This window comes from Condylura cristata, unplaced genomic scaffold (genome assembly GCF_000260355.1).
Source record: "Condylura cristata isolate star-nosed mole 26May11 unplaced genomic scaffold, ConCri1.0 scaffold00009, whole genome shotgun sequence".
Lineage (NCBI taxonomy): Eukaryota > Metazoa > Chordata > Mammalia > Eulipotyphla > Talpidae > Condylura > Condylura cristata.
This window is the reverse complement of record NW_004567110.1, coordinates 10,724,979-10,752,386: the sequence shown is the minus strand read 5'-3', so window position 1 is coordinate 10,752,386 and position 27,408 is coordinate 10,724,979. Positions and strand designations below refer to the sequence as shown.

General features: G+C 42.3%; 2 protein-coding genes across 3 annotated transcripts in view; both read left to right on the top strand.

Annotated features, from left to right (window-relative positions):
• Positions 1 to 569: 569 nt before the first annotated feature.
• Positions 570 to 6,750, top strand: ZNF572 (zinc finger protein 572). The gene is made up of 3 exons (XM_012722832.1): positions 570 to 591; positions 2,434 to 2,548; positions 3,068 to 6,750. Exons 2-3 carry the CDS (start codon positions 2,473 to 2,475, stop codon positions 4,573 to 4,575), a joined length of 1,584 nt encoding a protein of 527 aa, XP_012578286.1. The 5' UTR covers positions 570 to 591; positions 2,434 to 2,472; the 3' UTR covers positions 4,576 to 6,750.
• A 7,645-nt stretch (positions 6,751 to 14,395) lies between these two features.
• The window catches only part of SQLE (squalene epoxidase), a 20,822-nt gene continuing 7,809 nt past the window's right edge, over positions 14,396 to 27,408 (top strand). Inside the window, exons 1-8 of one of the 2 annotated variants that reach the window (XM_012722942.1) lie at positions 14,396 to 14,497; positions 14,875 to 15,576; positions 17,831 to 18,083; positions 23,159 to 23,339; positions 24,087 to 24,183; positions 25,089 to 25,202; positions 25,281 to 25,452; positions 27,283 to 27,378. In XM_012722942.1, the coding sequence (XP_012578396.1) occupies positions 15,289 to 15,576; positions 17,831 to 18,083; positions 23,159 to 23,339; positions 24,087 to 24,183; positions 25,089 to 25,202; positions 25,281 to 25,452; positions 27,283 to 27,378 (1,201 nt within the window). In that variant the 5' untranslated portion in view covers positions 14,396 to 14,497; positions 14,875 to 15,288. The remainder of the gene's footprint in view (positions 14,498 to 14,874; positions 15,577 to 17,830; positions 18,084 to 23,158; positions 23,340 to 24,086; positions 24,184 to 25,088; positions 25,203 to 25,280; positions 25,453 to 27,282; positions 27,379 to 27,408) is intronic. The other variant, XM_004679597.2, reaches the window with a different exon arrangement.

Below are 27,408 nucleotides of genomic sequence, written 5' to 3'. Positions count from 1 at the left end.
GCACTAGTGCCCTCTGTCAGCCAGAGGGCAGGGCTGGCTATTCAAACTCCTGTCTGGGCTGACCCTCTCGTGCCACAAGTGACACGATATATTTGTTGAGTAAACGAGTGAATGGCATTAAGTTGTTTCACGAAGAGCTAAATGCACACCTATTACAGGGGAAGAGTTGGATGGGGGCAGAAACTATAAGGACTTAAATATTGGATTCATTTTGATGTAATGATGAGCAGCCGGCTGAGGCCCTGAGGGCAAAGGGCAAGTATAGCTCTACAGGACCCCTAACAGAAGGATCCTGGCAGGTGTGAGAAATGGGGATCTCCATGGGATTGGGACAAGGCAAGGCAATCCATCAGCGCGCAGGTTCTTGGCTGGCATCCCAAGGGTTAAGAGCAACGAGATCCGGCCATTCGTGTTTCCTAGAGAGGCTCTGCAAAGCCACCAGGGGACCACAAGGTAACTTCCGGTGCCTGTCTTCCGGGTTGGAGAGTTTAGGACCCGGGGCTGGTGGGTCAGGAGGAGCCCGGGCTCCATCCGCTGGGACAGCTGGGCCGGCAGGGGGTGCAGGGCGCCTTGTGTGTAACTCCCACAACAGTGAGTTCCTTCTCCCGGGGAAAGGGAGCCGAGGGCTGCGGGCAGGAGGAGAGGAAGCCGCGGCGCCCTGGCTGCCAGGTCCATCCCGGAGGCGGATCCGGCCGCTGCGAGGGGCGGAGGCCCTGGAGCCCCGCCACCCACCGCGCCTGCCCGGACTGGGCGTGCCGTTGAGGGTCTGGGCCGCTGGGACTTCACCCCTCGGGGCTCCCAGCCTGTGCTCCCAGAGAGCGCTGCCTGAATGAACTTACTTTGGAAGACTTTCTAGTCCAAAGCACTGCCCATCCTACTCACCCCTTTGCTCTAGGGCCCTGAAAACAGCTCTTGCCCAATAGAGTGACATCATTCTTTATTTTGTACATTTTTCCATCTCGGGTGTAATCCCCGCGGACTTCCCACTGGAGCTATATCTCAAGGACTCATTGTAATACTGTGTATAACCCTGAGCTTGCTACCGGTTTTGCTGAGCCAGTGTTTCTGGGAGCTCCTCGATCAAAATCAGTAATTTCTTAGCAAGGAAAATGGTGACAAGTTGTATCTGTTACTCAGATTTTTGCTTCCTTTGTAAAGACGGATAGACTTCTGTAATTTAGCAAAGAGAGTATTGGTGAGGATGTTTAGGGAATGTCAACTCTCTCTGGTAATAAGATATAGGGATGCAAATCTGCTTTTTAAAAATCCAGTTAGTATGGTATGAGATAAAGTTCCTCGCTGAGGAGCATCAGCTTGTAGTTAGTTGTGCCCAGCTCTACTTGCTTCTCTAGTTTACTGGAATAGATAAGAGTGTGAAAGTCTGTCCAAACAGGCTGGGGAGTGAATCTTGCTCTACCACTCTCTGTAACTATGGAAAAGTTTCTTAATATCTGTATTGCTCATCCATAGCGTGCTGGTCATTGTTCGAGATCTCAATAGAGCTATTGTGAGAAGTAAGCGAGAAATCAGTATGAAGTGTTTAATTACTGCCTGGCACATATCGGGCAGTGATAGGGTGGGAAGTCTAAGCACACCACTGTTTGTTTTCCCTGTGCTTGCCTTTATGTAATAGCTGCCTCGTCAGCTCTCATTCTCCCTCCTCCCGTCCCCACCCCTCCCCAGTCCCCACCCCCATGCTATTCCTTATATTCTGAAATGGATGCCAAGTCCATAAATAACCGGTGACAGATCACATTTTGCAGTTGTGTAGTTTGTCAGGGATTGTAGTTGACTCCAGAAGATGAAAGTTCAGGTTGGGATTCTGTGACTTTGATTGACATAGTAAGAAGGAAGGAAAAAAGTCCCTCATTATCTTCTTCTCTATGATTAGGAATTACTGGCTATAATTATTCTAGCCCACCTCCCCCTTATCCTAATGTCTTTTTATTGGCTATGTAAGTCATAACTTTCTTTTGAATTGGCTTTAAAGTTTTCATCCTCTGTCAAGGACAAGTTATTCTAATCTAAACAGGGTGCTTTCTCTTTAGCTGTTTCTTATACTTGAGTGTAGAGTCAATTTTTTAATTGAAAATGCTTTTTTAATTAAAAAGCATTTCTAAGCTCCAAGTTGGACAATGAGTGTTAGTAGTTACTCTGTTTTGAAACTCAATACTCAAACTTTTATGTGAAATTTCAACTCTTTTTTTTATTATTTCCCCAGAGAATAGAAATCTGGCTAACCCGTAATTCTAAACACTTGCACCTGAGATCAGGTTTTCTAAGAGGATTTCTGAAAACCATTTTTCTCATTTTTAGTATGATCCACAAAACATTTTATATTGACAATTGCTATGTTGCAGTGGTTGGAAAGGAAGGAAGAATACTTTAAAAAAAAAAAAAATGCCTGCAACCATAACCTGTTTCCTTCCACAGGATTTCTAATAAAATCCCTTACTTAACTGATTCATTGTGATGGAGCAGGAGCAAAAACTGTTGGTCTCAGATTCAAATGGCTTCATGGAGGAGAGTTTGCAAAGCTCTTTTACAGGTAAGATGATCTAAAACCTTTCAAAGTTATATGATAAGCTATTGAACAAAGCATTAGAATGAGACAAACTTTGATTTTAAGTTAAGCTAACTTTTACAGCCTGTTTTCTTATCTTTGAGAAAGTACATATCTCATTTTTTTAGGGTTAATGAGATACTATATGCAAAGCTAATATTTTTAATAAATAATAAGTATCATTTTCATTTCTATATTTGCTCAGATTTTAACTAAGGTAACAAAACACCAATTTTCATTTCACAATATGTCCAATTTCTTTTCTACACAGATCCTCCCTTTTTTCTTGTAAGTGTTCTAGAATAAAGTTGAATAAACTTATTTTTAGATTGATATCCCCCTTGGTAACTGTTTAAATACTTAGTATTGTTACAAAGTGTAAAAAATCTTACCAGCTTCTAATGAACACTTAGAATAAAAGAAGTAAAAGACGCATTATATTGCAATTCAGAATTTCCTTCTGGTAGCGATAGAGTATATTTAGAATATTTGTTGTTCTTGCAGGAGATGAAAGTAAGAATAATTTGGAAACTGTTCAACATAACCTTAAGGCAGATAAAGAGAGCGCCTCACAGTGGTCTAAAAGAGAAGTGCCACAAAAGTGTAAGCTGGAGGAGACAAAAGAAATGCCACAGACAAGGTCTCATGGAACTGAGATATGGCCTGGGGATTCCTATGAGGATAATGGTGGGTCAGAGAATCAGAGAAATTCTATAGGACAAAAGGAGGGAAAACCCAGTCACTGGGGATATGACCCAGGTGAGCACACTAGTGTCTCTGTCCAACAGATTTCACCTGTCAGAGACAAACCCTACAAATGTTCCGAATGTTGGAAAGGCTTTAATAATAGTTCTCATTTGCGTGCTCACCAGAGGACTCACTCAGGAGAAAAACCTTATAAGTGCTCTGAGTGTGGGAAATGCTTTAGTAACAGCTCACACCTGATTCAGCATGTGAGAACACACACAGGGGAGAAGCCCTACCAGTGTGGTGAATGTGGAAAAAACTTCAGCAATACCTCCCATCTCATTATCCATGAGAGAACTCATACGGGAGAGAAACCCTATAAATGTCCCGACTGTGGGAAGAGTTTCAGTAGCAGTTCTCACCTTATTCAGCATCACAGATCACATACCGGTGAAAAACCATATGAATGTCCGGTTTGTGGGAAATGCTTCAGCCACAGTTATGTCCTAATAGAACATCAAAGGACTCACACCGGAGAAAAACCATATAAGTGCCCTGATTGTGGAAAGAGTTTTAGTCAGAGTTCTAGCCTTATTCGTCACCAGCGGACACACACAGGTGAGAAGCCCTACAGATGTCTGGAGTGTGGAAAACGCTTTGGTTGTAATTCAACTCTATTAAAGCATCAGAGAATGCACACAGGAGAAAAGCCCTATCAGTGTACAGAATGTGGGAAACATTTCAGCCGAAGTTCAAATCTTGTTACACACCAGAAAACACATACAGAAGAGAAATCCTATGAAAGTTCAGAATATGAAGAAAGTTGGAGTCAGAACTTCAAGGTGACAGAAGAATGCAGAATCCAGCCAGGAGAGAAACCATATAAATGTTGTGAATGTGGAAAGAGTTTTGGCCTCAGCTCCCATCTCATTAGACATCAGAGAACACACACAGGAGAAAAACCGTACAGATGTTCTGAGTGTTGGAAAACCTTTAGTCAGAGTTCCACTCTGGTGATTCACCAAAGGACTCACACAGGAGAGAAACCTTATAAGTGCCCTGACTGTGGCGAGTGCTTCAGTCAAAGCTTTAATCTTATTAGGCACCGGAGGACCCACATAGGAGAAAAGCCTTACAAATGCACTGACTGTGAGAAATGCTTCAGCAGAAGTGCCTACCTCACTCAGCATCAAAAAATTCACATGGAGAAATCTTTTGAGTTTCCTGAAGCAAAAGGTTTTCCTCATAGATGGACTTGGAAAAACCATTCAGGGGAAATGACTCTCATCTCATCATTCTCAGTCCCCAATTCATCTTCCTCTTGAGGTTTTTTTTTTTTTCCTTTCCTTTTCTTACCAGACCATTGCGTTTAAGATGTTCTCTGATATGGTCACACCAAGTCTCTTTGGTTTGTTTGCCAAAACTGCTGGAAAAAGTCAACCTCCCAGCTTAGAGGATGGGAAGATCCAGGTCAGCAGATTATTAAATCTGTCCAGTGAGAGATACTGCCAAGGATGGAGAACAAGAACTTTTTTGAAGTTTAAGGTAAGGTAGCTTTCAAAAGAAGGAAAATCCCAGTAATAAGGGTAGCTGAGAGCTTGAAGCCAAGGTTGCAATTGAATTTCCTTATTTTCTCGTATCTGATTGAATGCTGATAAGTCAGAACTAGACTCAGGGATTTACCCAGAGAAAGATTTTTGAACAAATTACATGATTTTCTATGTTATTGCGTCTTAAAGGAAAAAAGCTGGTTTTTTTTTCCAAATTCATTTTTGCTAAAAATAACTTTTTTATTATATAAGAACTGTACTAATTGGATAGCTACCAGCCACAAGTGGCTATTTAAATTTATATTAAGATGAAATTTAAAATTTAGTTCCTTAGTTGCGCAAATCACTTTCTGAGTGTTTAGTAGCCACAGGTATGGAGGCTGTATTGGATATCATGGCATACAATTTTTTTTTTTCTAAGGTCAGTACTCTTGAAATGATAAAATTTTCATGAAAGCCTATGGGTTTCATGAAAGCTGTGGGTTTCTGCTCTTAAGAACTATAGTATAGAGTAGACATGGGATAGAGTTTTGAAGGCTCTGGGTCAAGATACTATTCTGATGATTCTATATTTTATGTTCAACCATCTCGTCATCTAGTGATATATTCCCATGGTTTTGGCAAAAGTCAAAATAGGAGGCAGGAGTCTTGCACTCTCTGAAAATTTTTGATAATAGTTCTTTCCTCTCAGTTTTCTCGTTACATAATCCTAATCATATCATTAATTCTATATTTTTTCCTAATAATTAACCCACTGAATCCAAGCCTACGTGTAGGGACAGTTTGTCCCTAGAGAGCAAGACTCCTTAGTTTCAGCCTCAAAAGTTGTCCTTTGTCATTTGTTTTATATGGTGCATGGATCCCATAATTGAGACCTCCTCCACTCAGCTGTCTACAGAGTGATGGTTTCTAAAGAATTAAGATATTTCTCATGCCCCAATTTTTTTCTTCTAGTGTGAAAGGTAGCAAGTAGGAAGGCCAACCCTACTGAAGTACTCAGGATTTTGTCTCATTTTGAATTCAAAATATATTTTATGTAGTGGCCCAGATTAGTACTCTGAAGCCAGAAAGTATCAATTACAGCTTCTAGAAAGGACTCTCACTGGTGGGGCACTGAGTGTCATAGGGATTATTTCTTCTTTCATGATTATGGTGCCTTTTTGTATTCTCGCAGTTAAACAGTAAAGCAAAAGCTAGCACATGAAAGGATTTAAGAAGTATTGGGATGATTTTCTGCTTTTTGAAAGGGGGAGAACATTCTTGGGCATCACATTTTCATGGCCCTTATCTAAGCATCTTGTTTACCTTTCTGTAGGATTTACTGTTGCCCAAATTGTCTTAACCTCTTATATCTGAGGTTAAGATTTTACAGTATTTTCTTAAACTTTAATCAGGAGTTTGATGAATGTTTAATATTTAATGTTGGGTAGCTGCTGTTGAAGCAGAAATCTAAGTCAGTTGCTGTGCTGGTGGTACACGATGGTCATTCTCAATGTGTGGCAGGCAGCCACTTGGAGCCTGTTTCCTCATCTGGAAAGCAGACATTGCCCACTTGCCAGGTTTTCTGTAAGAATTACATGTAGCTGGTATCAGCCTATCACTTAACAAGGTTGAAAAAACTGCCTCAGTTCCTTGCTGAACAGGCAAGTTTGGGAGACTTGAATAGATGCGGGAGTCAGTCTGCCATGGGAATTGGGCCTAAACCTTACTACCATGGCCAGAAAAGCCAGCCCAGCTCCAGAATATGGAAGCAGAGTCTAGACACATTCTGTGTCAAATGTGGGTCAGTGCCCAAGACCAGACATTCCAGCAGATAGAGCGCCCGCCGGATTAGAAGGCCTAAAACAGCAGTATACGGAGAACCTCAGGCCCTTCTTCCCTTAGAGATGATCTCTCTCCCCTCACCTCTGCTCCCTTGCAGGATACTGAATAAATCTGCCTTTTCTATTCTCCACTGTGTGGTGAATTCTTTCACGCCTGTGTCTCCAACTGACGCCCTGAATTTACCCACAACACGTAGTTTCCAACTTAGGATGGTTCCATTTATGGTTGTTTTCACTGTACTAAGGCTTGCAAATGGTAAGCATTCATTAGAAACTGTACTACAAGTTTTGAATTAGAACATTCTGTTTTTTGCTTTCAGTGATGTAGTCAATAAATTACCAAGATATGCACCACTTATTTTAAAATAGGCTTTTGTCCAACTGTCAGCTAATGTAAGTGTTCTGAACACATGGAAGGTAAGGTAGGCTAAGGTAGGCTAAGCTATGTTTGGCTCACTTGGCACATTAAATGCGTTTTTGGCCTGTGATGCTTAACTTTTGATGGATTTACTAGGATGTAACTCCATCATAGATCAGCAAAGATCTGTAAATATTTGCAGAGTAGTTAGCACAGTGCTTAAAACTAATTCTAAATAAATAATCAAATAGTTACTATAAATTTAAACAAGTTGAAAAAATATCCGCTGCACATTTTCAGAAGTAGCTCTTAAGATAGGCCCAAACTTAGCCTAGTGGAGTATGGGTGTCTCATGGCCAACCTCAGGGACCCCCAAGGAAGTTTGCAGGTTTTTTTAAAACACTTAAATTTGATTCCATTTATTGACTTTTTATTATTGTTCATGAAACCAAGGATTCAGTTAAATCGGGAAAGGAAAAAAAGAACGTTCCATTTAAATTAATTTGCATGTGAAGCGATGTTACCGTAATTTCAGGTTTTTAGGTTTAATTCCCCAGCCAGGAAGTGACCCCATGCTGTGGTGGCTGCCCGGGTCCCACCCAGCCACCAGGCCACCAAGAGTTGGTGTCTCACCAAGCGGCATGCAGGATCTTCGGCTACTCTCAGGCAAGCAAGTAAAAAGAGGCAATTTTTTTTAGAGCCCTAGGTATGAGGAAAAGGTTATTAAGGAGAAAAGGGAAACAAAGTGGGGCTCCCAGGCCAGAGGAACTAGGAAGGGGCAAAGGAGCCACATTGGGGCTGTGACCTTCTTTTCCTAATTATGCGAAAACCCCATCAGTCTGGTTGTGATTGGTTAGTCCACGGTGGCCTCACTCTCGCTGCCTTAATGTCTCTGTACCCGGAATTACCTCTTGCTTCCCAGCCCTTTTTCTCTTATCGCCTTGTCTGGGAAAGTCCTGCTAGTCCCCACGCTCCTCAGTCCAGGGAGCTGCTGGTTAGACCCCGCTGGAATTTGCTGCCCCTATCTGGAGCCTGCCTTATCTCTCCAAGGCTTGCTTGTTCTGACCTTAGAAGGTGTCCCCCTGCCCTCTGGCTCAGTAACAACAGGCACAATCTAGGTCCCATCCCAGCTCCCCACAGTACGGCTTATGATTGCCCACAGTGACATCGTCTCTATCACCATCTTTGACATACAGACGAAGGCAAATATTCATGTTTTAGGTCGGCTAAGGTGGCTTTGTTAGTAAAACAGTTTCACAAGCACTGGCTCTGTAGGTTGAACGTTAGGAAAAAAGACATTCTCTTATTTTTTTCTTGCCAGCACAAAGGATTCAGTCCCTCTTTTCATATTCTTAATTTATAAGGGATTTGTTTCATAGTTCCTTTTGAATTTAGAGAGGACCACTTCATTCATATTCTTTCCACTCATATTATTTCCCCTCCACAGTGGGAGGGGGGAGGTTCCTTTTCAAGTCCATATACTCACGAACAGCAGGGAACTCCCTAACTGCTAGGTAGCTTTCCAGAGGCATGCAGACACATGGCTGTGATAGTTGTGCCTGAGGTAAAGTTGTGCTGCCAACATTCCAAGTCATCCAGGTTGGTTCGACCAAAGTGTCTTTTCCTTTATGCTGTAGGAATTTGTCACTGTCCATGATAGGTAGTAGGTCTGTGACTGTTTTCCCTTCTACATTGGTGAGGTGCATTCATCTGTGTCTGCCCCTCAGATCCTAAAGTTAGGATGATAGTAAAACTGCCCTTGCCTTTTTATTTTGTATTTGAGTTTATGTAACTCCTCCAAGTAATACAGTGATTCATTCAACAAAAATGTGCTGCCTGAATACATGTCTAGCAGAGGTTAAATAAGTGGGTGGGCAGATGTAAGGTTAGACTAAGAAATGGTACAATTTTTTACATGATTGCTCTCTCCTCGCCAACTTTTGAAGTATAATTTTTTTGTATCAAACCCTCTATCTTGAGATTTAATAAGCTGGTAATCTGAGGACCTCTTTAGGTCAGATTAAGCAGGCTGAATTTGCTTTGTCAAGATGCAAACGTGGTGAGGTGTTTGCACACGGAGGTACTCAACAGTCATTTAGTGTCATGTGCTTATGTTTTATGCTAAGGTCCAAGAGCATGCTCTTGCGTGATACGGGTTTCTACTCGACTGTCAACTCCTTGAAGCCAGAAAAGAGATTCCATTTTTGTAATCTCAAAGCTTGACATAGCCTGGTTTATTGAACATTACTGTGTCATCAGTGAATGAGGCCGACTGGATTAGGCTCTTAAGTCTCAGCATCTCTCCAGACTCCTTGAAAACCATTGCTTGTCCAATCCATGGAGGCTTGGCTAACTTGGGAGTGAAAGGAGGAGGCTGGGTCTATCACACTAATCCTAGATAACCCTTAAAAGTCTTTTCAGAATCCTGTAGAAAAAAAGCCCTACGATTTGATTCAGACTGTCTCAGACAGATTCAAATCCTCTTTCAGACTCATGTTTCAATCACTTGCAACTTTGGGCTCTGCACTTAGCTTATACGATTTGTAAGATTTGATAAGCAATGAATGAGGTGAGGTACTTGGCATAGGATAGGTATTAAGGAAACACTATTTTCTTTCCCTTGCCCACTCTCATTTTGCTCGTAAGATTGCCAAATATTGGCTGTCAGTGCAGAAATATTTGATCATGTCTTGGACTGATTATTTCTAGGTTTCTAAAAGATGTTAATACCAGTTAGTTCATGTGCTTGTTGTACGGATCAATGAGGTAATGTATGTGATGTGCCTAGTGTGACTGGTGCTGTTAGCTGATGTTTCCATTGTGTGTGGGTCTATCCACCATGGGCTATCAAGCAGTTGTTTGAGAAGTCACCAGATGATGATAAATGGCGTTTTGTGAACTTTTAGCTGGGGGTGGAATGAGTTACCTTCGCATCCTTTCCAGAGAATCAGTCGCCAATTCTTTATGGCCAGGAATAGTGTAAGTTTGTTAACACTGATCAACCTTCCTCTGTTCTTCCCATAAAACCCCCTAACTTTATCCTTCTCTGGGACACAGTTTAGGTTTCCTACCTAAATCCATTGCAATTCATTGATCCCAAATAAATGCACCTTGCCTTTATAATGGCCTCCAAAAATTTTAGCTTAACACTTTTTTCATTGACTCTCTTAAAAAATCACTGTGAAGGTGATTTTGATTTGATTTGATTATTGCTTTGTTTTGGTATTATGGTGTGATTACACTTGATGTTTTTCTATCTGGTACCCTAGTGTACATCACTAGTAATTTACTTGGAGTCAACTCCTTGAAGTGAGATTATTGAGTCAAAGTGTTACAGGGCAGGGAGAGAGGGGCACCCCTGAACCCCCAAACCTGCCTGCTCTAAATAGGTTCTGCCATCTGCTGCATCAAGACAAAACATAAAGACCTTTAATGGAAAGGAACTTTAATACAATCATGTGCAATACAGCAAACATAAAGAATATAGTTTCTAAATCAAAACCCCAGAGTTACCTTTTGTGTGTAAAAGTCCACCCAAAAGGGATGGGCCCAAAGCAAAGCTCGAAAGCCTGCCACAGTCTAAAGCACCTTCTGGCAGGAAATGGCCAGACAAATGTGGGAGATAAATAGCAACTTCAAAACCAAGATAAACGCTGCTATAGTCACCTTCCCACGAGTCTCACCCGCATGTTCCAACCAGCCCATTACATTGATTACTTTCTGCCTCTCCGTGACTGCCTTTGTGTCATATTTCCTTGCCTGCCCATCAGGCCTGAGTGAGATCTTTGTTTTCGAATAGGTGGGGCCATGTCAAGGTGCAAACATACTTAGGTGATGATTATGTAGCATTTAATTCGTTCAGAAAATAAAGGCATTCAAGGTGTATTCTGTGTTCTTTTAGCCTCAAATTTGGAAGTGGATCTTGACCTGACTCTAAGCACAGGAATTAAGTGACTTATAAAAGCCACTTTAAAAAAATTGGGAAATTCCTGTCATGATAGTCTCAAGTACAAACAAAGTAATCAAATAACGACCATTGTGGTAACTTGGTTTCATCTATACATGTCACTTGCTCAAGCCTGCTATTATTTTAGTAATACAGGAATTCACATACCAATGAGCAGTTTAGTGAAGAATTATCTTCAGGAAAACAGTTTCCAACTGTTAAAAGCAAAATTCACAAATTCAGAGATCTTAGTGACTATTAAATCATTCCTGAATGGACAGCACCTGCTTAGATACTGCAAGGGCTTACTAATAGAGAGGGTGTTTATAGGCAGAAAGAAGGTAGGATGACATTATCAGTCAGGAAAAGTTGGTTTCAAGTAAATCCACCTTCTCTCAGGGCGAAGGCTGCGGTTCTTATGCAGCTGACCGCAAAGGTGCTGAGTAGGAAGCTCCAACTTGATTGTTCAGGGTTGTACTTGTGTGAGTGGTTGACACTGCCACAGGTATTAAATCCTTGTACCAGACGCCATCTTGGGTCTACTTGATTGTGCGTGTGTGTGTGTGTGTGTGTGTTTTTCTTTTCTGTTTTTAACCCACACATTAAACAGATTTTTTTTTTTGAATCCTTTTAAATTGAATGTATATTGCTGGGCCCTCCTTGGTGGTGCAGTGGGTTAAAGCACAGCACTAAGAAGCTAAAGCCACTTCAGCATGAGTTCGATCCCCAGTCCCGGAGGTGACCCACATGGCAAGCAGACCTCTCCTGACCCGCCCACTGCTCCCCTCAGCAGTGTACTTTGTAGATCTGCCTGTTCTGCTCCCCACTCTGTCTCTGGTGAATCCTCTCAATGCCCCTGTACCTCTGGCCTGTACCCCAGTTCTATATGCATAAATAAATAAATCTTTTTTAAAAAATTGAATGTATATTTCAGTGATCATTACTCAGTGATCGCAGTGAGTAATGTTTTAGCTGAAGATGTCTGAAACACATTCTGAGAACTGATCTCAAGATGTCCCAGTCCTGCATGCAGTGTTTTGACTTAAGAGCAAGGAAGACTCTGGAGAGTAAAGGACAAGCTTTTACTTTTGCCGGAGTTTTTTGCCCTTTGCTAATTTAAAAGGCGGTTTTAACTCTTAGCTCTTGCCCTTTCTTAATCCAAGGAGCAACCACTGCTTCCCCCTTTATGACCTAGAAGAATGGGGGGTGTCATCCAATGTGTCTCTGTGTTTTCCCTGAGAATCTCATCTTTTTTGCTCTGGAAGTAAAGGAGTCCATTTCTTTCCCCTCTTTGTGTCTCACCCCGCCCTTCAGGATTCGTAGTGCCTTTTCATCTAACCAATCTTGGGATATGAATAATTATTGTATCTCTCCCATGCATGTTATTAAGTTGGTTGTTTCCACCTTTGCTACACTGATGCTGTTTTGATTACTTGTCCACTCAAGAATAACCCAGCAGGGTGGGGATTTCCCCAGCGTCTTGACATAGGGAAAAGAATCAAAGTCTTGGTTTCGTAATGGAGGAAAGTTGAATTATTAATGATTAATAGTATTTGAGGACACAAGATTTGGAGACCATAAGTTTAACTTTTGGTTTCATCACTTATTAGCTGTGATTCAACCATGCCACTTCTTTATCATTTTTATTACTTTAAAAATCAGTGTGACTTTACATGATGCCTGTGAATTTGTTTCTACATGTAATTGTATTAGAAGATAAAACATATACTATTTGGGATGCAATTTGATACTTTCTTAAATCCTGCAAAGTGTTTGGTACAGAATTTCTAGAAACTTAAGATTTCAAGTGGGAAACACTGCACTTACTTCCAGCTCCTCAGGTTCACTGACTTTTGGCTTGCCCAAGTTGACAACACTGTTGTCACCTCCTGATTCAAATCATCTGACTTTTCTACTAAACCACAGACTTTCATCATTCATTAAATATAATTTATGGAAGATAAATTAAGTGTGAAACATACTAGGAACTATGGGTGATGCTGACTTATCAGCTGCACATCCTTCCCTCAAGAAATACAGGGACTAGAGAGGTGAATCAACCTTTGGGGGTGTCCCTGGTGGTCTGGGGTTACAGTATCAGCACACTACCAAGCTGTCACCTGCCACTGTGGCCTGAGTTCGATCCCTGGCCAGGGAGCTGACCCATAATGATACAGCAGACCTCTTCTTACCCTCCCACTGCTCCCTTCAGGAGTGTATTTCAGTATATCCACCTGTTCTGCTCCCCACTGTTTCTGGTGAATCTTCCCCACTGACTCCCTCACACATCTAGCCAACAACCAATTTTTGTATGCATAAATCTTAAAAAAAAAAGTAAACTTTAAGTGCACACTCAAATATTGGGACAATAATATATGAATAAACTATTCTGTGACCTGGTGAGATGGAAGACGTGACAATCAGCCATGCTCCAAAAGGTGGAAGCGATTTGCATGTCTCATGGGGTTTAAAGTAGGCAGGCTGGGATTAAGCAACTGGACTAGTAAAGGCACTGATCTGAGTCCTCAGTAAGTTCCGGGAACGTTTCATCATTTTATAACCAGGGCCATCACTCAAGCAGAGACTCTGGAACACTTGTTTCCTCTAATACCCTGGTCCTGGACACAATTCAGGTAACTTCCCAACTGACCTTGCCTGACTCCTCCCCCGCCAAGCGGAGCAGCCTCCAAAGTTCGCTCTACCCACTCTCTGGGCTCTTCAGACCCATCTCTGTTTTATCTCTTGGTGCCCACAGCCCTGCTCACGCTTCAGGTTTTGAGACAATAGGACTACGTGCATCAGTGCGTTCGAATCTGAAGCGAGTGCCAAGCACGTAATTGTCTAACCATTTTGGATGACGGAGACAAACTCCTTGCATAGCTTTGTTCTCTGGCAGACGCCCGCCCACTCGCTCTTCGGGACTCGGCGGGGAAGTCACGTTTTCCAGGTGCCGGCAGATTTTTCTACCACCTTTTACACACGCTAGTCACGGCCCCCAAAGACTCTGACTCATCCCCTGGCCGGCCGGCGGGCCCCCAGTGGATCTCCATGCGTGCTCGGGAATGACGGCAACTGTCCGACTCGAGGAGGCGGGCTGCCTGGCAGGGGTTCCTCGAACCCAGCTCCACCTCTCCGGGGGTAGGATCCCGACCGCTGAGGCAGGGCCCGGTGAACAGACCAAGGGACTCGGGACACGACCCTCTGGAGCCGGCGCCTCCCCATCCACACGCCCACACCCCACACCACGCAACATCGCCCTAGCGCCTCTCGGGGCGTCGCCGCGCGGGCCGCGCCGCTCGCGATTGGCCGAACGCGCCATAGCGCCATCTCGGCCTACGCGCGGTGCGCGCTCTTATTGGCCCGCGGCAGCGGTGGGCGGGGCCGCAGGTAGGGCGCGCGGGGCGGGGCGGGATGCCGCCCTCGAGCCCCGCCCCTGGTCCCCCGCCTGGGCCGAGCCTTCTGCCTGCTGCGGCGCGCGAGGCTGGCGACGTGCGGTGAGCGCGCGGCCGTTGCTCTGGTTACTGCGGAAGCGCCGCTCGGGGAGGAAGCCACCGCCCGCGGGGGATGCAGGTGAGGGGGCTGTCGGGAGCCTTGGCCGCCGCCCTCTGAGAGCAGCTCTTGGGAGGACGCCGGTCCCGCGCAGGGAAACGGAGTCCGGGACGGGAAGGTTCGGGGGCCGCTGAATCGGGCGGCGCTGGGAGGAGAGTCTCGAGGCGCGACCGGGTGTTCCCCGCCCTGGGGCCGCAGGCTTGAATCCGAGGCCATCTTGCTGGAGAAGGCCTCCCGGGAGGTCCCGGCCGAGCGTGGGCGCTGCAGCTCGCCCCGCCGGCGGGAGAGGACGCTCGTTGTGCGCTCGCCACCCGGCCAGGGCATCGCCGGCGGAGGACGCGGGGCCGGCTGCCGGTATTTCTTTGATACCCACCCCTCACCCCCATCTCCTTCTGAAGGGCACCTGCTGCTCGTGAGAGGCGAGTGCATACAGCACGAGAGCCAGCAGCAACACTGCCAGCATCACCCGCGACGGCCCCTGCGCCACACCTGCCCCCCGCCCCGGAGGGAATGAATGGATTGCCGGAAAGACGGGCGCCGAGTCGGGAGCTGCTGGAGGAGGCGGCTTCTTAATACTGCTTTCTGAGTCCTGGACAACTTTCTTCCGTCTGATACTTGTATACTCACTTCATATGGTTTTGTACATGGGTCTGATTTGAGCTGTAACCTCCTGACGGTCATTACCTGCGTTTGGCCAGCCCCTCTTGGTTACACATCTCGGGGGGGAAAGAAGCTCTATAAATCCCCCAAGCCCTGCAGAGGACCAGGGCTCCCCCCCCTCGACCCCGTGTCGCCGAAGGAGACTTTGAGCCATGTGGACTTTTCTTGGCATTGCCACTTTCACCTATTTTTATAAGAAATGCGGGGACTTAGTCACTTTGGCCAACAAGGAGCTCCTGCTGTGCGTCCTGGTGTTCCTTTCGCTGGGCCTGGTGCTCTCCTACCGCTGTCGCTACCGAAACGGGACCCTCCCCCGGCGCCAGCCCAGCAGGTCCCAGTTCGCTGTCTTTGATGTCCTGTCGGCCTTGCCTTTCATTGGCTTCTTGTGGGCCAAGTCCCCACCTGCATCAGAGAAGAAGGAGCAGCTCGCATCTAGGAGGGTACGTTGAATCCATAGTGGACAAATGAATGCCTTATTTTAAGTGGGATTGGAGTCACAAATATGCTTTTTTTTTCTTTTTTAACGGGACAAAGGGTAGTAATTTCCGTACTCTGGTGTGAATTCTCATTTAGTTTTTCTTAAGCTCTTGACTTTCATGGTCCCATCCTTGGCACTCTGAGGAATGATTGGAAACGTTTAGCCTCAGTTAGTATTGAAGTTGATTTAATTCTGAATAGTGCTTTGATGTTTGAAAGGTGACATGAAATGTTAGAATTTCATTTTGAAGGACATTCCCATCACTTTCTGTGATGGGAAACATTATTTAAATCCTTGCATAAGGATTGTATTCGTGCCTGGGAAGGAAAAACAAAACAAAAAAACAACAAACCACAGGTAAGTCTCCAGCTTTGAGAGGTTGGCAGAGTAAGTTCAGCAGTGAAGCTGGGCAGAATGCCCTCTTCTCTCCCACATCCATGGCCCTTGAGTAAACGAGTGCAGCAGTGTCTTAAGTAAATTATGTCCACACTTCAGTCATGTTTCTGCGTCAAAGGCTGACTTTCAACTATATGTGGAGGTTCTGCCTCTGTAGAGACAGCAGTGGAGGGATGCCTTCGGTGTCTGGGGCCTTTCCCCTGGGAACACTGGAGGATTTTAAGCATGTGCGTAACAGTATTTGATTATTACTTTTTAAGACATATTCCCGTCGTGCCCTGGAGAATTGATTATAGGGCTGTTAAGATTGGAAGCAAGTTTATCAGCCAGGAGACTGCTAGTGGCAGCTGGGGGTGATAGTGATTTGGAGTCTGAGGAATGGCCCAAGAAGTCATGTACTCTCCATGGGTTCAGATTTGTATCACTGTATCTGCAGTAGAATTAGCAAGCCTTACACAGGAGAGGTCTAGTGTGCAATTTTTACCACTTCTGGTTTAGCAGGGAAATTTTATGAAGGACAACTGATAAAAAATGGCCAACGTGACGAAACAGGCATAATTGCTTTCAGAACAGTCATTTAAGTAGAATCAGTTCTGACCATGATGAAATACTGATCAGGAAGACTCTACTGTCCTTTTGGCAAAAGTCAAAACAGCAATTTCTCAAACAGATAAAAGGATTATGTAGCTCCCGGTCTGCGCACTGGGAAACTTATGAGTGTTGGAATCACAGAGAAATTTCTAAAGCATTTAGGGTTTATCTCCTTGTTTGACCTGAGGTCTTTCAAAATAGCATTTGGTTTTAATCATTAAAGTCAGAGAACTCAAGGAAAATGCTTCTTTGCAACTGTGTATTTGCACAGTGTATTGACACTTGTGAATATTTAGTACAGCATTGAATTTTCCTTTAGAACAAGTCCACAGACACTGTCATTCTTGGTGGGAATACAGCTCTCCTATGAGGACCTTTTTATCTTCTGATGATGAAATTTAAAGTATTTACACTCTTGCCCAACTAGTGGTAGATAATGTTTGTCTTTATTCCTATTAGACCAACTTTTCTTCATGAGGATCAGGATGGGGAAAAAGGGAAGGGAAAATTAAATATGTTTTGATATATATGTTAAGACTGTGAACAGGTCAGATTACAAGGGACAGACTAGTGATTTTGTTACTTTGGAATTTTGTTGAATTTAGCCATCCCCAATTAATAGGTAAGAACCAGGATTTGACAGTCTTGGTGACATGATTTTAGATGAACGTAGAATTTTCACCTGAAAATCTCAAAGGAGGAAATGAATTGTGGGAATATCTCAGAGATGCCTGGAGAGCCTAGAACATAAAGTCAGATCAGAAGTTGTATGTGATCTGTGTCTCATGGATGTGTGTCTTTGAAGGCTTGAGTAATGAATGATCGAATTTTCCCTGTAATCAATCTTTGAAGCTCCTTATAGACATTTTTTTCTTTAAATTTCCTATTGTGGTAACTGTTGGCTTACTTTGTAAATATGATATTTTGGAAGTTATAATTATTTTTTACATGTGGGCTGGTATAGGTTTCTAAATAGGACTGTATGATATCATTTTCTATATGTATTTGGAAAATGGAACACATTTTTAATCGTATTGGGATATTATATACTTTGAATTACATGTTGTTATCCTTAATTTTTATATATCATCTAGATTTTAAAATGCAGCAGCTCATTTGGTTTGACAGTGTCTAGGATGTAGCTTTGTCCAAGATGCAAAATTGTCCAGTGTGTGGTGGTGTGATTTGAGATTAACCATGCGGATACATAATTCTTGTTTTGTAAACAGTGCAGAAAAGGAACCAGTACTTCAGAAACAGCCTTCGCAGGGCCCACTGCCTCTCCAGCTCCTGCTTCGCAGCATGACCCAGAAGTGATCATCGTGGGATCTGGGGTTCTGGGCTCTGCTTTGGCGGCGGTGCTTTCCAGAGATGGCAGGAAGGTGACGGTGATTGAGAGAGACTTGAAAGAGCCGGATAGGATACTTGGAGAATTTCTGCAGCCTGGCGGTTGTCGTGTCCTGAAAGAGCTTGGTCTTGAAGGTGGGTCCGCGCTGATGTTTTAGGAACTGTGTGGTGTAATAAGAAAGCGCTCATTTTTAGGCTGTTCTGTGATGGGTAAAAATAGCTTCCTTGTTATTTTCACTTATGAGAGTTTTTGTATTTCTTTACCAGCAATTTGGCATATAAATGAGCACAAAGGAGAAAGCGAGCCCTGAGTAACATGAGGAGATACGGAGTAGACTTAGTGAGCTAGGAAGAGGTACTGTCCTGGTCGAAATTAAGGACTAGAAAACTAGAATGAATGAAATGAAAACTAGAATGAACTCTACCCCTATGTAGAGTGCGTGTTCTGTGCCTGCAATGACACCTTTATCCAAGCATCATTCGTCCAGTAAACCAATGCTTTTGAACACTTCCTGTTGAAATGTTTACTCGCTGTGTACTGTGTGTGTGGTGCATTCCTGGTGTGGAAGATATACTGGTGAACAGGGCAGATGAGCTGTTCACTCTTGAGGATCAGAGTACAAAATATTCCCTGGCTGAACTGAGAAAGAAGAGCTTACTTGGCACGTGTGGTAGGCCGTGTAGCATAATGATGATGAGCATTGCTTCTGGAACTAGATTTGAGCACCAGCTCAGGCATCTAAAAAGCTGCATGACCTTGGCAAAGTTACTTAACCTCCTGTATGTATCAGTTTCCTTGTGTCAAAAGGGCATGCTTAGGGCCTTTTGCCTCATAGCTAGTATGAGGGTTAAATGACTCCATATACACAAAGCATTCAAACAGTCATGGTATGTAGTAAGGATGAAGTATGCTTGCTACTTCATCCAGGAACGGAAAGGGAGCTGTATAGCTATGAAGGTATGGTGGGAGCGCGGAGGGTGGCTGGAAATTACGGTTGGAGAATTGTGCGGGACTGTAGACTCTGGAGCAGGAGTGTGACATGATCTTGTTAAGCTCTGAAGTGACTAATGCTTTTGACTGACTGCCTCTCAGAATAACAAATGCATTTTAAATCTTGACTTAGCACATACACGCGTATATTAGCCTGATTCAAATTTCTTTGTTTTACTTTTAAAATATTTTAAATAATTAGCAACTTGAAATTCATTTCCCACTTTACCACTGAGCCACACCCTGCGACTCCTCCATTGCTGTTTGAAGGGAATGTGTGACTACAGCATGGGCAACGAGCAGACTCTCAAGACTGCAGCATTTGGGAGGCGGGAGCTGACGCAGGCACTCATTGCTGAGTCCCAGTGACAGACCCTGGTGGCTTGGATGAGCCTGAAAGAGGGGTATAGAGACAAGAGGAGAGATTCTGGATAACATTAAGAGAAAGAAAGTGGCATGATTTGAAGGATTGGTGTGAGATGCGAGGAAGAGGGAGGTGTAAAAGGTCATTCGCAGGTTTGGGTTTGATGCCACCTGCTGATAAGGAGACCTGGAGAGGGGCAGGCCTTAGAGGAACCCTGGGGGACATGGCGAGGTAATCAAGTGGAGATATGAGCTGCATGTATGAATCTGAGTGCAGAGGAATGGTTTGTGTGGGCTGGACTGTTTCAGCGAAGTCAGTATTTTTGTAGTAGTCCGACAGCACAGAATGATTGAGACCATTTGCAGAGAATGTGTAGGGAGAAACAAAAAAAGAATAAGCTAAGTTCTGGGAAGCAGCTATGTATGGGTTGGGTAAAAGAATGGAATCCTGCAGAAACCTGAGAGGGAGTTGGAAGAATGGCAGAAGGGCTTGGTGTCACATAATCCAAAAGAGGAGGATGTTTCTCTTATGAGGATGCGGATATGTGTAAAGAAAGGACAGGACAGGTGTGTCATACTTTGTTTTTGAAGGGGTCAAGTACACGGATATAGAGCAGTGACCACTGGATTTGGCAACTGGGACATTGACAAGATGTTTCAGTGGAGTTGTGGAGACAAAACCGATATGAGTAGGAGAGTTAAATATTTTGACACTAGGAAACTACTTGAGTTTTTCTCTGACTGAAAATAGACAAGGGAGTAGCGCAGTATAGATGTGAAGATGCTGGGACATGTTTGTGTGGTGATGGAGCTGATAAAGCAGACAGGGAGGAGCTGGCATGCGAGAGAAGGGAGTGACCAAAGGTGTGACGAGCAGAGGCGCTGAGCACGCTGCAGGAACTGGTCTTGACGCGAAGCTTACAGTAGTGAGCAAAGCACAAAGATTCCAGCCCTCGTTAAGCAGACAGTCTAATGGATGGTGTGGAGGGTGGTGATTAAAATTAATAACTACAATATAGAGTCTATCTCAGGGTTTTAGGGGCTTTCGAGAAAAATAGGAAAAGGGAACGGATAGTTGAGGGGGCTGTGTGAATGTAAATAATGCTTTGGGCAAGGGAAATCTTCACTGAGAAGATGACATTGGAATTCAGAACAGAAGGAAGTGCAGAATTAGCCAGAGGGGCTGTCTGGAGAAAGAGGGATTCCAAGTCCAGATGGCAGGAAAAGCCTGGGAGAGAAGCTTGGGGGAGAAGTCTGGGGAGAGAAGTCTGGCCTCTAAAGTGAGAGGAGGGAGACGGGGTTTCACTGGGAGGGAGGGTGAGCACTAGTGAATAAAAGCTCCAGACTTGTGAAGACAATAAAAATACTTGGACTACTACTTTTTGGATTTAGACTTAGAATACAGACTGACCCATCCTGGAATGTGGGTTTTTAATAGGGGAATTTTCTGACCTGTGGCTTAAGGTTATATCTAGAACTCTTAAGTAGAATTTAAATGCTCTATCTTTTTATATTAGATCTCAGTATCTAGTGGGAACCTTCTATTCCACCTTATTTTCTTTAGGACTGTTTTGGCTTTTATTGGCCTTTTTGCTTTTCTATGTTATTTAGAATTAGTTTGTCAATTCCAGGAGGGAAAAAATAGCACTTGTCAAGATTATGATGTAGGTAACACTAAACCTGTCACTGACTTGGAAGGCTGGTTCAGGCTTCTCAACCACAAATGTGGCTGCTGTGTAGTTCGGTCTTTAACTTACCTCAGCGGCTTCCTAAGTCTTGTAGGTGTTCTGTTATAGTTATTTCTGACTTGAGGTTATTATTTGGCTTTTAGAGATAATTGAATACTCAGTTTGAGGCTCAGACGTCACACCACATATTTGCACAAAGTTGTGTTTTCATTTTTTCCCTCAGTTTTATAACCGTTTGATAACAGACTGGGTCTTGCCCACACTGACTGCAGACTTGACGCCGTGACCAGTTCACAGGGCGCGGTGCACCAGCTTGTTTGGTGACTCGTCACCCTCCTTACTTCTTCTGGACCACCGCTCGCGAATACGGGCCGCTGAGTCCCTGACTCCTTTGCCCACCCTGAGCTGGGTGTCGGTGTGCGCATCTTGGGCAACATTTCCTTTATGACCGATTTCCAGATCTCTTTTGGGGGTGGGTGGGGGTCTGTTTCTTCAGGTCCACTCCATGCGGTGCTCGTGAACGTTCACGGTGTCTTCTCTGGTCACTACCTTGTTGGTGGCCACACAGCCCTGCTCCCATCCCTTCCCCGAGCCTCTGCCAGGCCCAGGGTGAGATATGAGGAAGAACACGGGAGAGCTGGAGGTGTTGAGGGAGAGCTGCTTTCCTTCCTGCCCGAGACCCCTCAGTCCACTGTGCTGGCTTCCTTGCAGCCCTCAGGGCGTTGAGTTTTCCTGGCCTTACTGTATTGAGAAGTTCTGGCCGGAGCGCCAGTTCTGGTCTCTTGTGCGTGGGGCTAGAGGGAGCCCACTGTCCAGGCGGGGCCTCAAAGCTTGGACAGTGTTTCTTGTTTTGTTCCTATGGAAGAATGCTTCCCATGGCATTTTTATGATATGTTGACCCATGGTCTGGTGTCACAGATGTGGAGTTTTATGACCACCAGAAACAGTGTCAGTGGCTGGAAAGTGAAGGCCTAGTGTTTGCGAAATCAGGAAGTGTCTGAAATTGAGGGTATTGTCCTTCTGCCTGCCTAAGAGAGTAAAGTTGTCTAAAGCTGTCGTATATGATTTCATCAATAAAATATTGAGACAGATGTTTCGAGAAATAGTAGACTTCATTTTTATATGCCTGAATTAAGGTAGTCTACCCAAGGAAGTATTTCATCCTGCTACTGCCCTTTCTACATTCTGGTTTGCTCTAAGTTGGTTCACTCTAGCATAAAAAATACTCCTACAAATAGTTAGAAGTCAAGAAAAACAAGTTGTCTGAGGAGATGTACAAAACGTTACGGAAATCCTAGTGGGCTTCAGGCAGGTAAGTCAGTGTAAATTGAGAATTTCACTAGGTCCTAATTGGCAGCTTATAGGATATCTCCGTATTTCTCTCTGAGTTTTAACTGTAATACTTAGAAACGGCACCAAAAACTGAATTTATTTTGAGCCTAGGTCTGATAGCTTGTTCCTGACTGGACTTTAAATATAAATGCAAACATTAAAATCAAACTTATTTTGATCTTAGCATAGACGTGTGATAAAATTACTATGAAGTTTTCCTTTTATCACAAGTGTTTTATATTTCATCTAATATATTTTAATGTATTCAGATAGGGTGAATATCTTCAGTGAACTTCTAAGACTAAGATTAGTATTTCAAGAGACTAATTTCTTTGTGGGTTGTGTAACTATTGTTATGGTTATTTTCTAAAATGTTATACTTTTTGGTTTGATCAGTGATACATAAATTTATCAGTTTTATCATCATCTCACCCACAACTTTCATAATAATGGTATATAGCTTACTGTTTTAATTTTATTAAACTGATTTTTTTGAATCAAGTTTTGCTCATTTTCTCTGGTACATTCAGTATTTCCATATTGCTTAATGTGAGTCATCCACAAACTTTTCACACACTGTTACTAAGCTTTTAACATTTTCCTATGGAATTTAAATACGTAAAAGCATAAGTTAATCTTTGGTAATATTACACATTGGCTAAGATTGTTATTTTCCAGAAGCATTAAGATTTCTGGAATAGTCACATTAATGTCCAGCTCTCCAAATGTATCACAGCTTTTAGGAATCATCACTTTTAATGTTTCCACACTCCCTTGTGCCTAGTATAACTCTGAGCATCTTACAAGTTAATGTTTTTGTACTGAATTGTTTGCAGATACAGTGGAATGTATCGATGGCCATGTTATAAATGGCTACATCATTCATGACATGGAAAGCAAGTCAGAGGTTCAAATTCCTTTTCCTCTGTCAGAAAACAATCAAGTGCAGAGTGGGAGAGCTTTTCATCATGGAAAATTCATCATGAGTCTCCGGAAAGCAGCGATGGCAGAACCCAAGTAAGACCACAGCTTCAGAGGCGGATTGTTGAAACACATTTAAACTTGACCTTTGTGCAGATGCTATTTTATAAATATTCATAATGTTGGGTATAGTTCAGAACATCGATACTGTATGAAAGCAAACCATAAGTTAGAAGAATGTTAGCATGTCAGTGCCTTTGTTAAGAAGAACATGTTAAGAAGAGAGAATGTTTGTTAAGAATGTTTTGTTAAGAATGTTTGTTAAGAAGAGAGAATATTTTGAGTGTTGATATTTGCGGTTAAGATACTTGGGCACAGGACTTCAAAGGAAAATCCCTGTTCTAGTCTTACTAAGGACTTAGCTGACAGGATTCACTTCTTTTCATTATTAACATACTTGCTTCTAGTCTTAATGTGTTATAAACGAAGAAGTTTGTTATGTCACGGGCAAAAGCTTGAATGAAGAAGTGGGTTACAGGGCAGCCCAGAGTGAACTTGGGCTGCCTGTCTGTGGGTCCTCACCCATCCCCCTCAACAGGTTTACCCTAGAGAAGGAAAGGGTTCGTTATCGATGGAAGTAGTGTCTGTTCATTGCAGAGATATGGGAAGATACTTAAAAGTATAAAGAAAATTGTAAAAATTATCCATGGTCCTTCTGACTACAATAGCTACTCTGAAGTTTAGTGGTTAAACTCCAATTCTGGTTTCTCATCTGCATATGAATATATCATTCCTTTCTTCTTTTGCTCTCATGTGCTACTATAGAATTTATTTATCTTTTAGCACGAAGTTTATTGAGGGCACAGTGCTTCAGTTGCTAGAGGAAGATGATGCCATTGTGGGAGTTCAGTACAAGGATAAAGAAACTGGAGACCTCAAGGTAAGACCTTAATAGTCTTTTCTAAGAGATTCTTCTCCTTTGTCTCCTATACTTTTAAAAAAAAAGTAAGCCGACCAATTTACTATTCTTTAAATGGATTGAGTTCTCTCTTAAGTCCTCTGCAACAGGATGGATTTCAGATTGCAACACTTTGTTCTTTAGAGCACCTTGAATGCCATGTTTAAAAAAATGCAGAAACAAACACCATGCACTATATTAGCAGAATTAAAATCTGACACAAGAAATATACACTAGCAGAGAAGCAGGTAAACTAAATGGTGAAAAAAGGAAGGATTCAACATAAATAAATGATTATGATAAAATAAAATTAAAAGGCAAAGGTAAGAGACTCTCTGGGGAAAAAGAATAAATATTTTCCAATATGTGCTGGAAAGAATAAGAAAGAATAAGAGAAAGAATCAAAGGGTATACTGCTCTACAGGGTGACCCCACCTACAGACTGTAATCTAGTGGGGGTAAATGCAAAGTCATACAAGTACATATGTCCATGTCTACAAAAATTCTAAGCCCTAGCGACTGATTGAAAGCATTATGTGATGTTAGAAAGTTCTAGAAAAAAAGGATCTGGCTAATCCTTGGAATTTGTCATGAGATCAGTCCTCTTTGGTCCACATTGTTGCTTTGTAGTTGTTTCCCCTGTTCATCAAAGTGTAACCTATCCCATGAGATTTGAATAGTAGAGCTTTGAGGCAAGGTGACCCTCAGGGACTTGGACAGAACGCCTCTGAAAATGGGCCTTGTGCTAACTTGAAGCCCACACCTTCAATGGTGTTATCTTCACATACTCTCTGTAGTGTTGTTTGATACTCTTTAAATTTGTTCAGGTACATTGTAAAAGAATGTTCTTTTTCTATGTATTTTAACTACTTGGCACTGTCTTTTAGGAACTCCACGCTCCACTGACCATTGTCGCGGATGGCCTTTTTTCCAAGTTCAGGAAAAACCTGATCTCCAATAAAGTTTCGATTTCATCTCATTTTGTTGGCTTGCTTATGAAGGTACTATAGAAATGTAATTGAAACAAAATAAGGCTACTTGAAATTTGAGAGTTATTAGAGTATTTGTTTTTTTCCTAGGATGTACCACAGTTTAAATCAAATCATGCTGAACTTGTTTTAACTGACTGGGGGCCAGTTCTCATCTACCAGATCTCATCTAATGAAACACGAGTGCTTGTTGACGTTCAAGGAGAGTTGCCAAGGAATTTAAGAGAATACATGGCTGAGAAAATTTACCCACAGTTACCTGGTAAGAAATAGGATTTCACTCCATTGTAATCTCGAGTAAGAATACAAATCTCACTATATGAAAAGAAAATTTATTTGTTATACAAGTAGAAGCACAAAAAAAAGGGCTCTCCATCTCCAGTTTTTAAAACTGTCTAAATTAATCCAAAGATTTAGAGATGAAATCTGATGCGATCAATCAGATGCTGCCCTGGAGCGAACAATTTAAACTAACACTTTTAAAAAGCAATCCCCGAGTTAGAAAAATTAGTTTCAATATATTTTTTCATACTTGTAACTAAAATATAGTTTTCAGGATAACTGTTACTAGTGGCATATGTGGTGTCTCTCAAATACTATGTTATTCCAGATCTGTAGCTAATGTCTGAATCCTTGAAATATCACTTCATTCCTTATGCTTGTAGAAATGAGAGTTAACACTTATTGAACTTCTACTGTACAAAAAGGTGCTTTGCAAACATAATCTCATTTAACTTACATAGCCATCCTGTGAGGTAGACATTACCATTATCCTCATCTTACAGATGAGAGAACTAAGATTCAGGAAGGTTACTTAGCTTCTCCAAGGATAAATCATAAGTAACAGAATCAAGATTGAAACTAGGTCTGTGATTTCTACATCCCTCAGAACGTGAGAACTATCAGGGACTTTAAAGATGGTCTTAAATACAGAGAGACTTCATGAGGTTTTAGACATTTTGGTAAATCACTCCCAAAAATTATTTATTTATTTATTTATTTTGAGAATAGGAAATGATAAATAAAAAGAAATAGGAAAAAGTAAGCCTTGATGAAATTGGTACCCTGCTTGCTAATTATAGGTTTATAGTGATAGGAATCTGTCCTTTGTATGAGTCTGTTTTGTTTAAAATACTGTTTGTTTTTTTTTTGTTACTTCTTTAAAATACGCTAAAGCTTATTTTACTTTCATAGCTAAAAGAGCATTAACAGGAATGAAGGTACACTTAGACCAATTTAGATTTTCAATTAGATTTTCAACATTCCAATACATTTTTACTCAGCTGAGCCATTTTTGAAATTTTGAGATGGAAAAATGAGTTACAGATATTTAGGAAAAGGATAGTCAAGAATATATTTTTACCTTTTGCTGTAGGTTGTTTTGTTTTAATCCAGAAGCTAACTGAAGCAGACTGCCTGACATCACGGAGGGAAGCCATTTGTGTGTTATATTAGTTTTAGGGTACTAGGCTTCTCCTCCTCATGGGAAAGGGAGTTTCAGCACAGGATTCTGCTTTTGTAGTTCCAGATCAACTTAGGAACTATCTGAAAAGGAAGTTTATCTGTTACACAAGTAGAAGCACAAAACTTGAAATTGGTTACCTCAGTTTTATTTTACAATGGAACTGAAGCTCAGAAAGGTAGAGCTCTCTGCATCTTACCTTGTTCTGCCCATAACCCTGTTTGGGAACTGGTGGTATACATCACTTTATTACCAGAATGTGGTGGTGGCAATAGTTGCATGTTAAATGCTAAATATGATAATTGTCAGTTAACAGATGTGGGGAATTTTTCTCCCTGTTTTATCTCATCTGAATTGGCTTAGCTTTTTTCTCTAATTTTTTTAAATTCAGCTGTATGTGCATCTATTCCCTTACAGATTCTCTTGGGTTCCTTAGTCATTCCTTAGCATGAGTAACTTAGGCCTAGATGAACAATCATTCATACAGGAAATTAGCTGCTGGTTTATCACAAAGGTTATATGTGACAGCTGTAACAGGGTACAGCAGGCATTTGTGTACACTTGATAAGAAAATATAACGATTTGAAATGTTGTAAACCATTTATTTGGTGGGGCGGATTTTTCTTGCAGAATACCTGAAAGATCCTTTTCTAGAAGCCGTTCAGAATTCTCGTTTGAGACCTATGCCAGCAAGCTTCCTTCCTTCTTCACCAATAAATAAACGAGGTATTACTTTATTGGATTTATTTTTTAAAT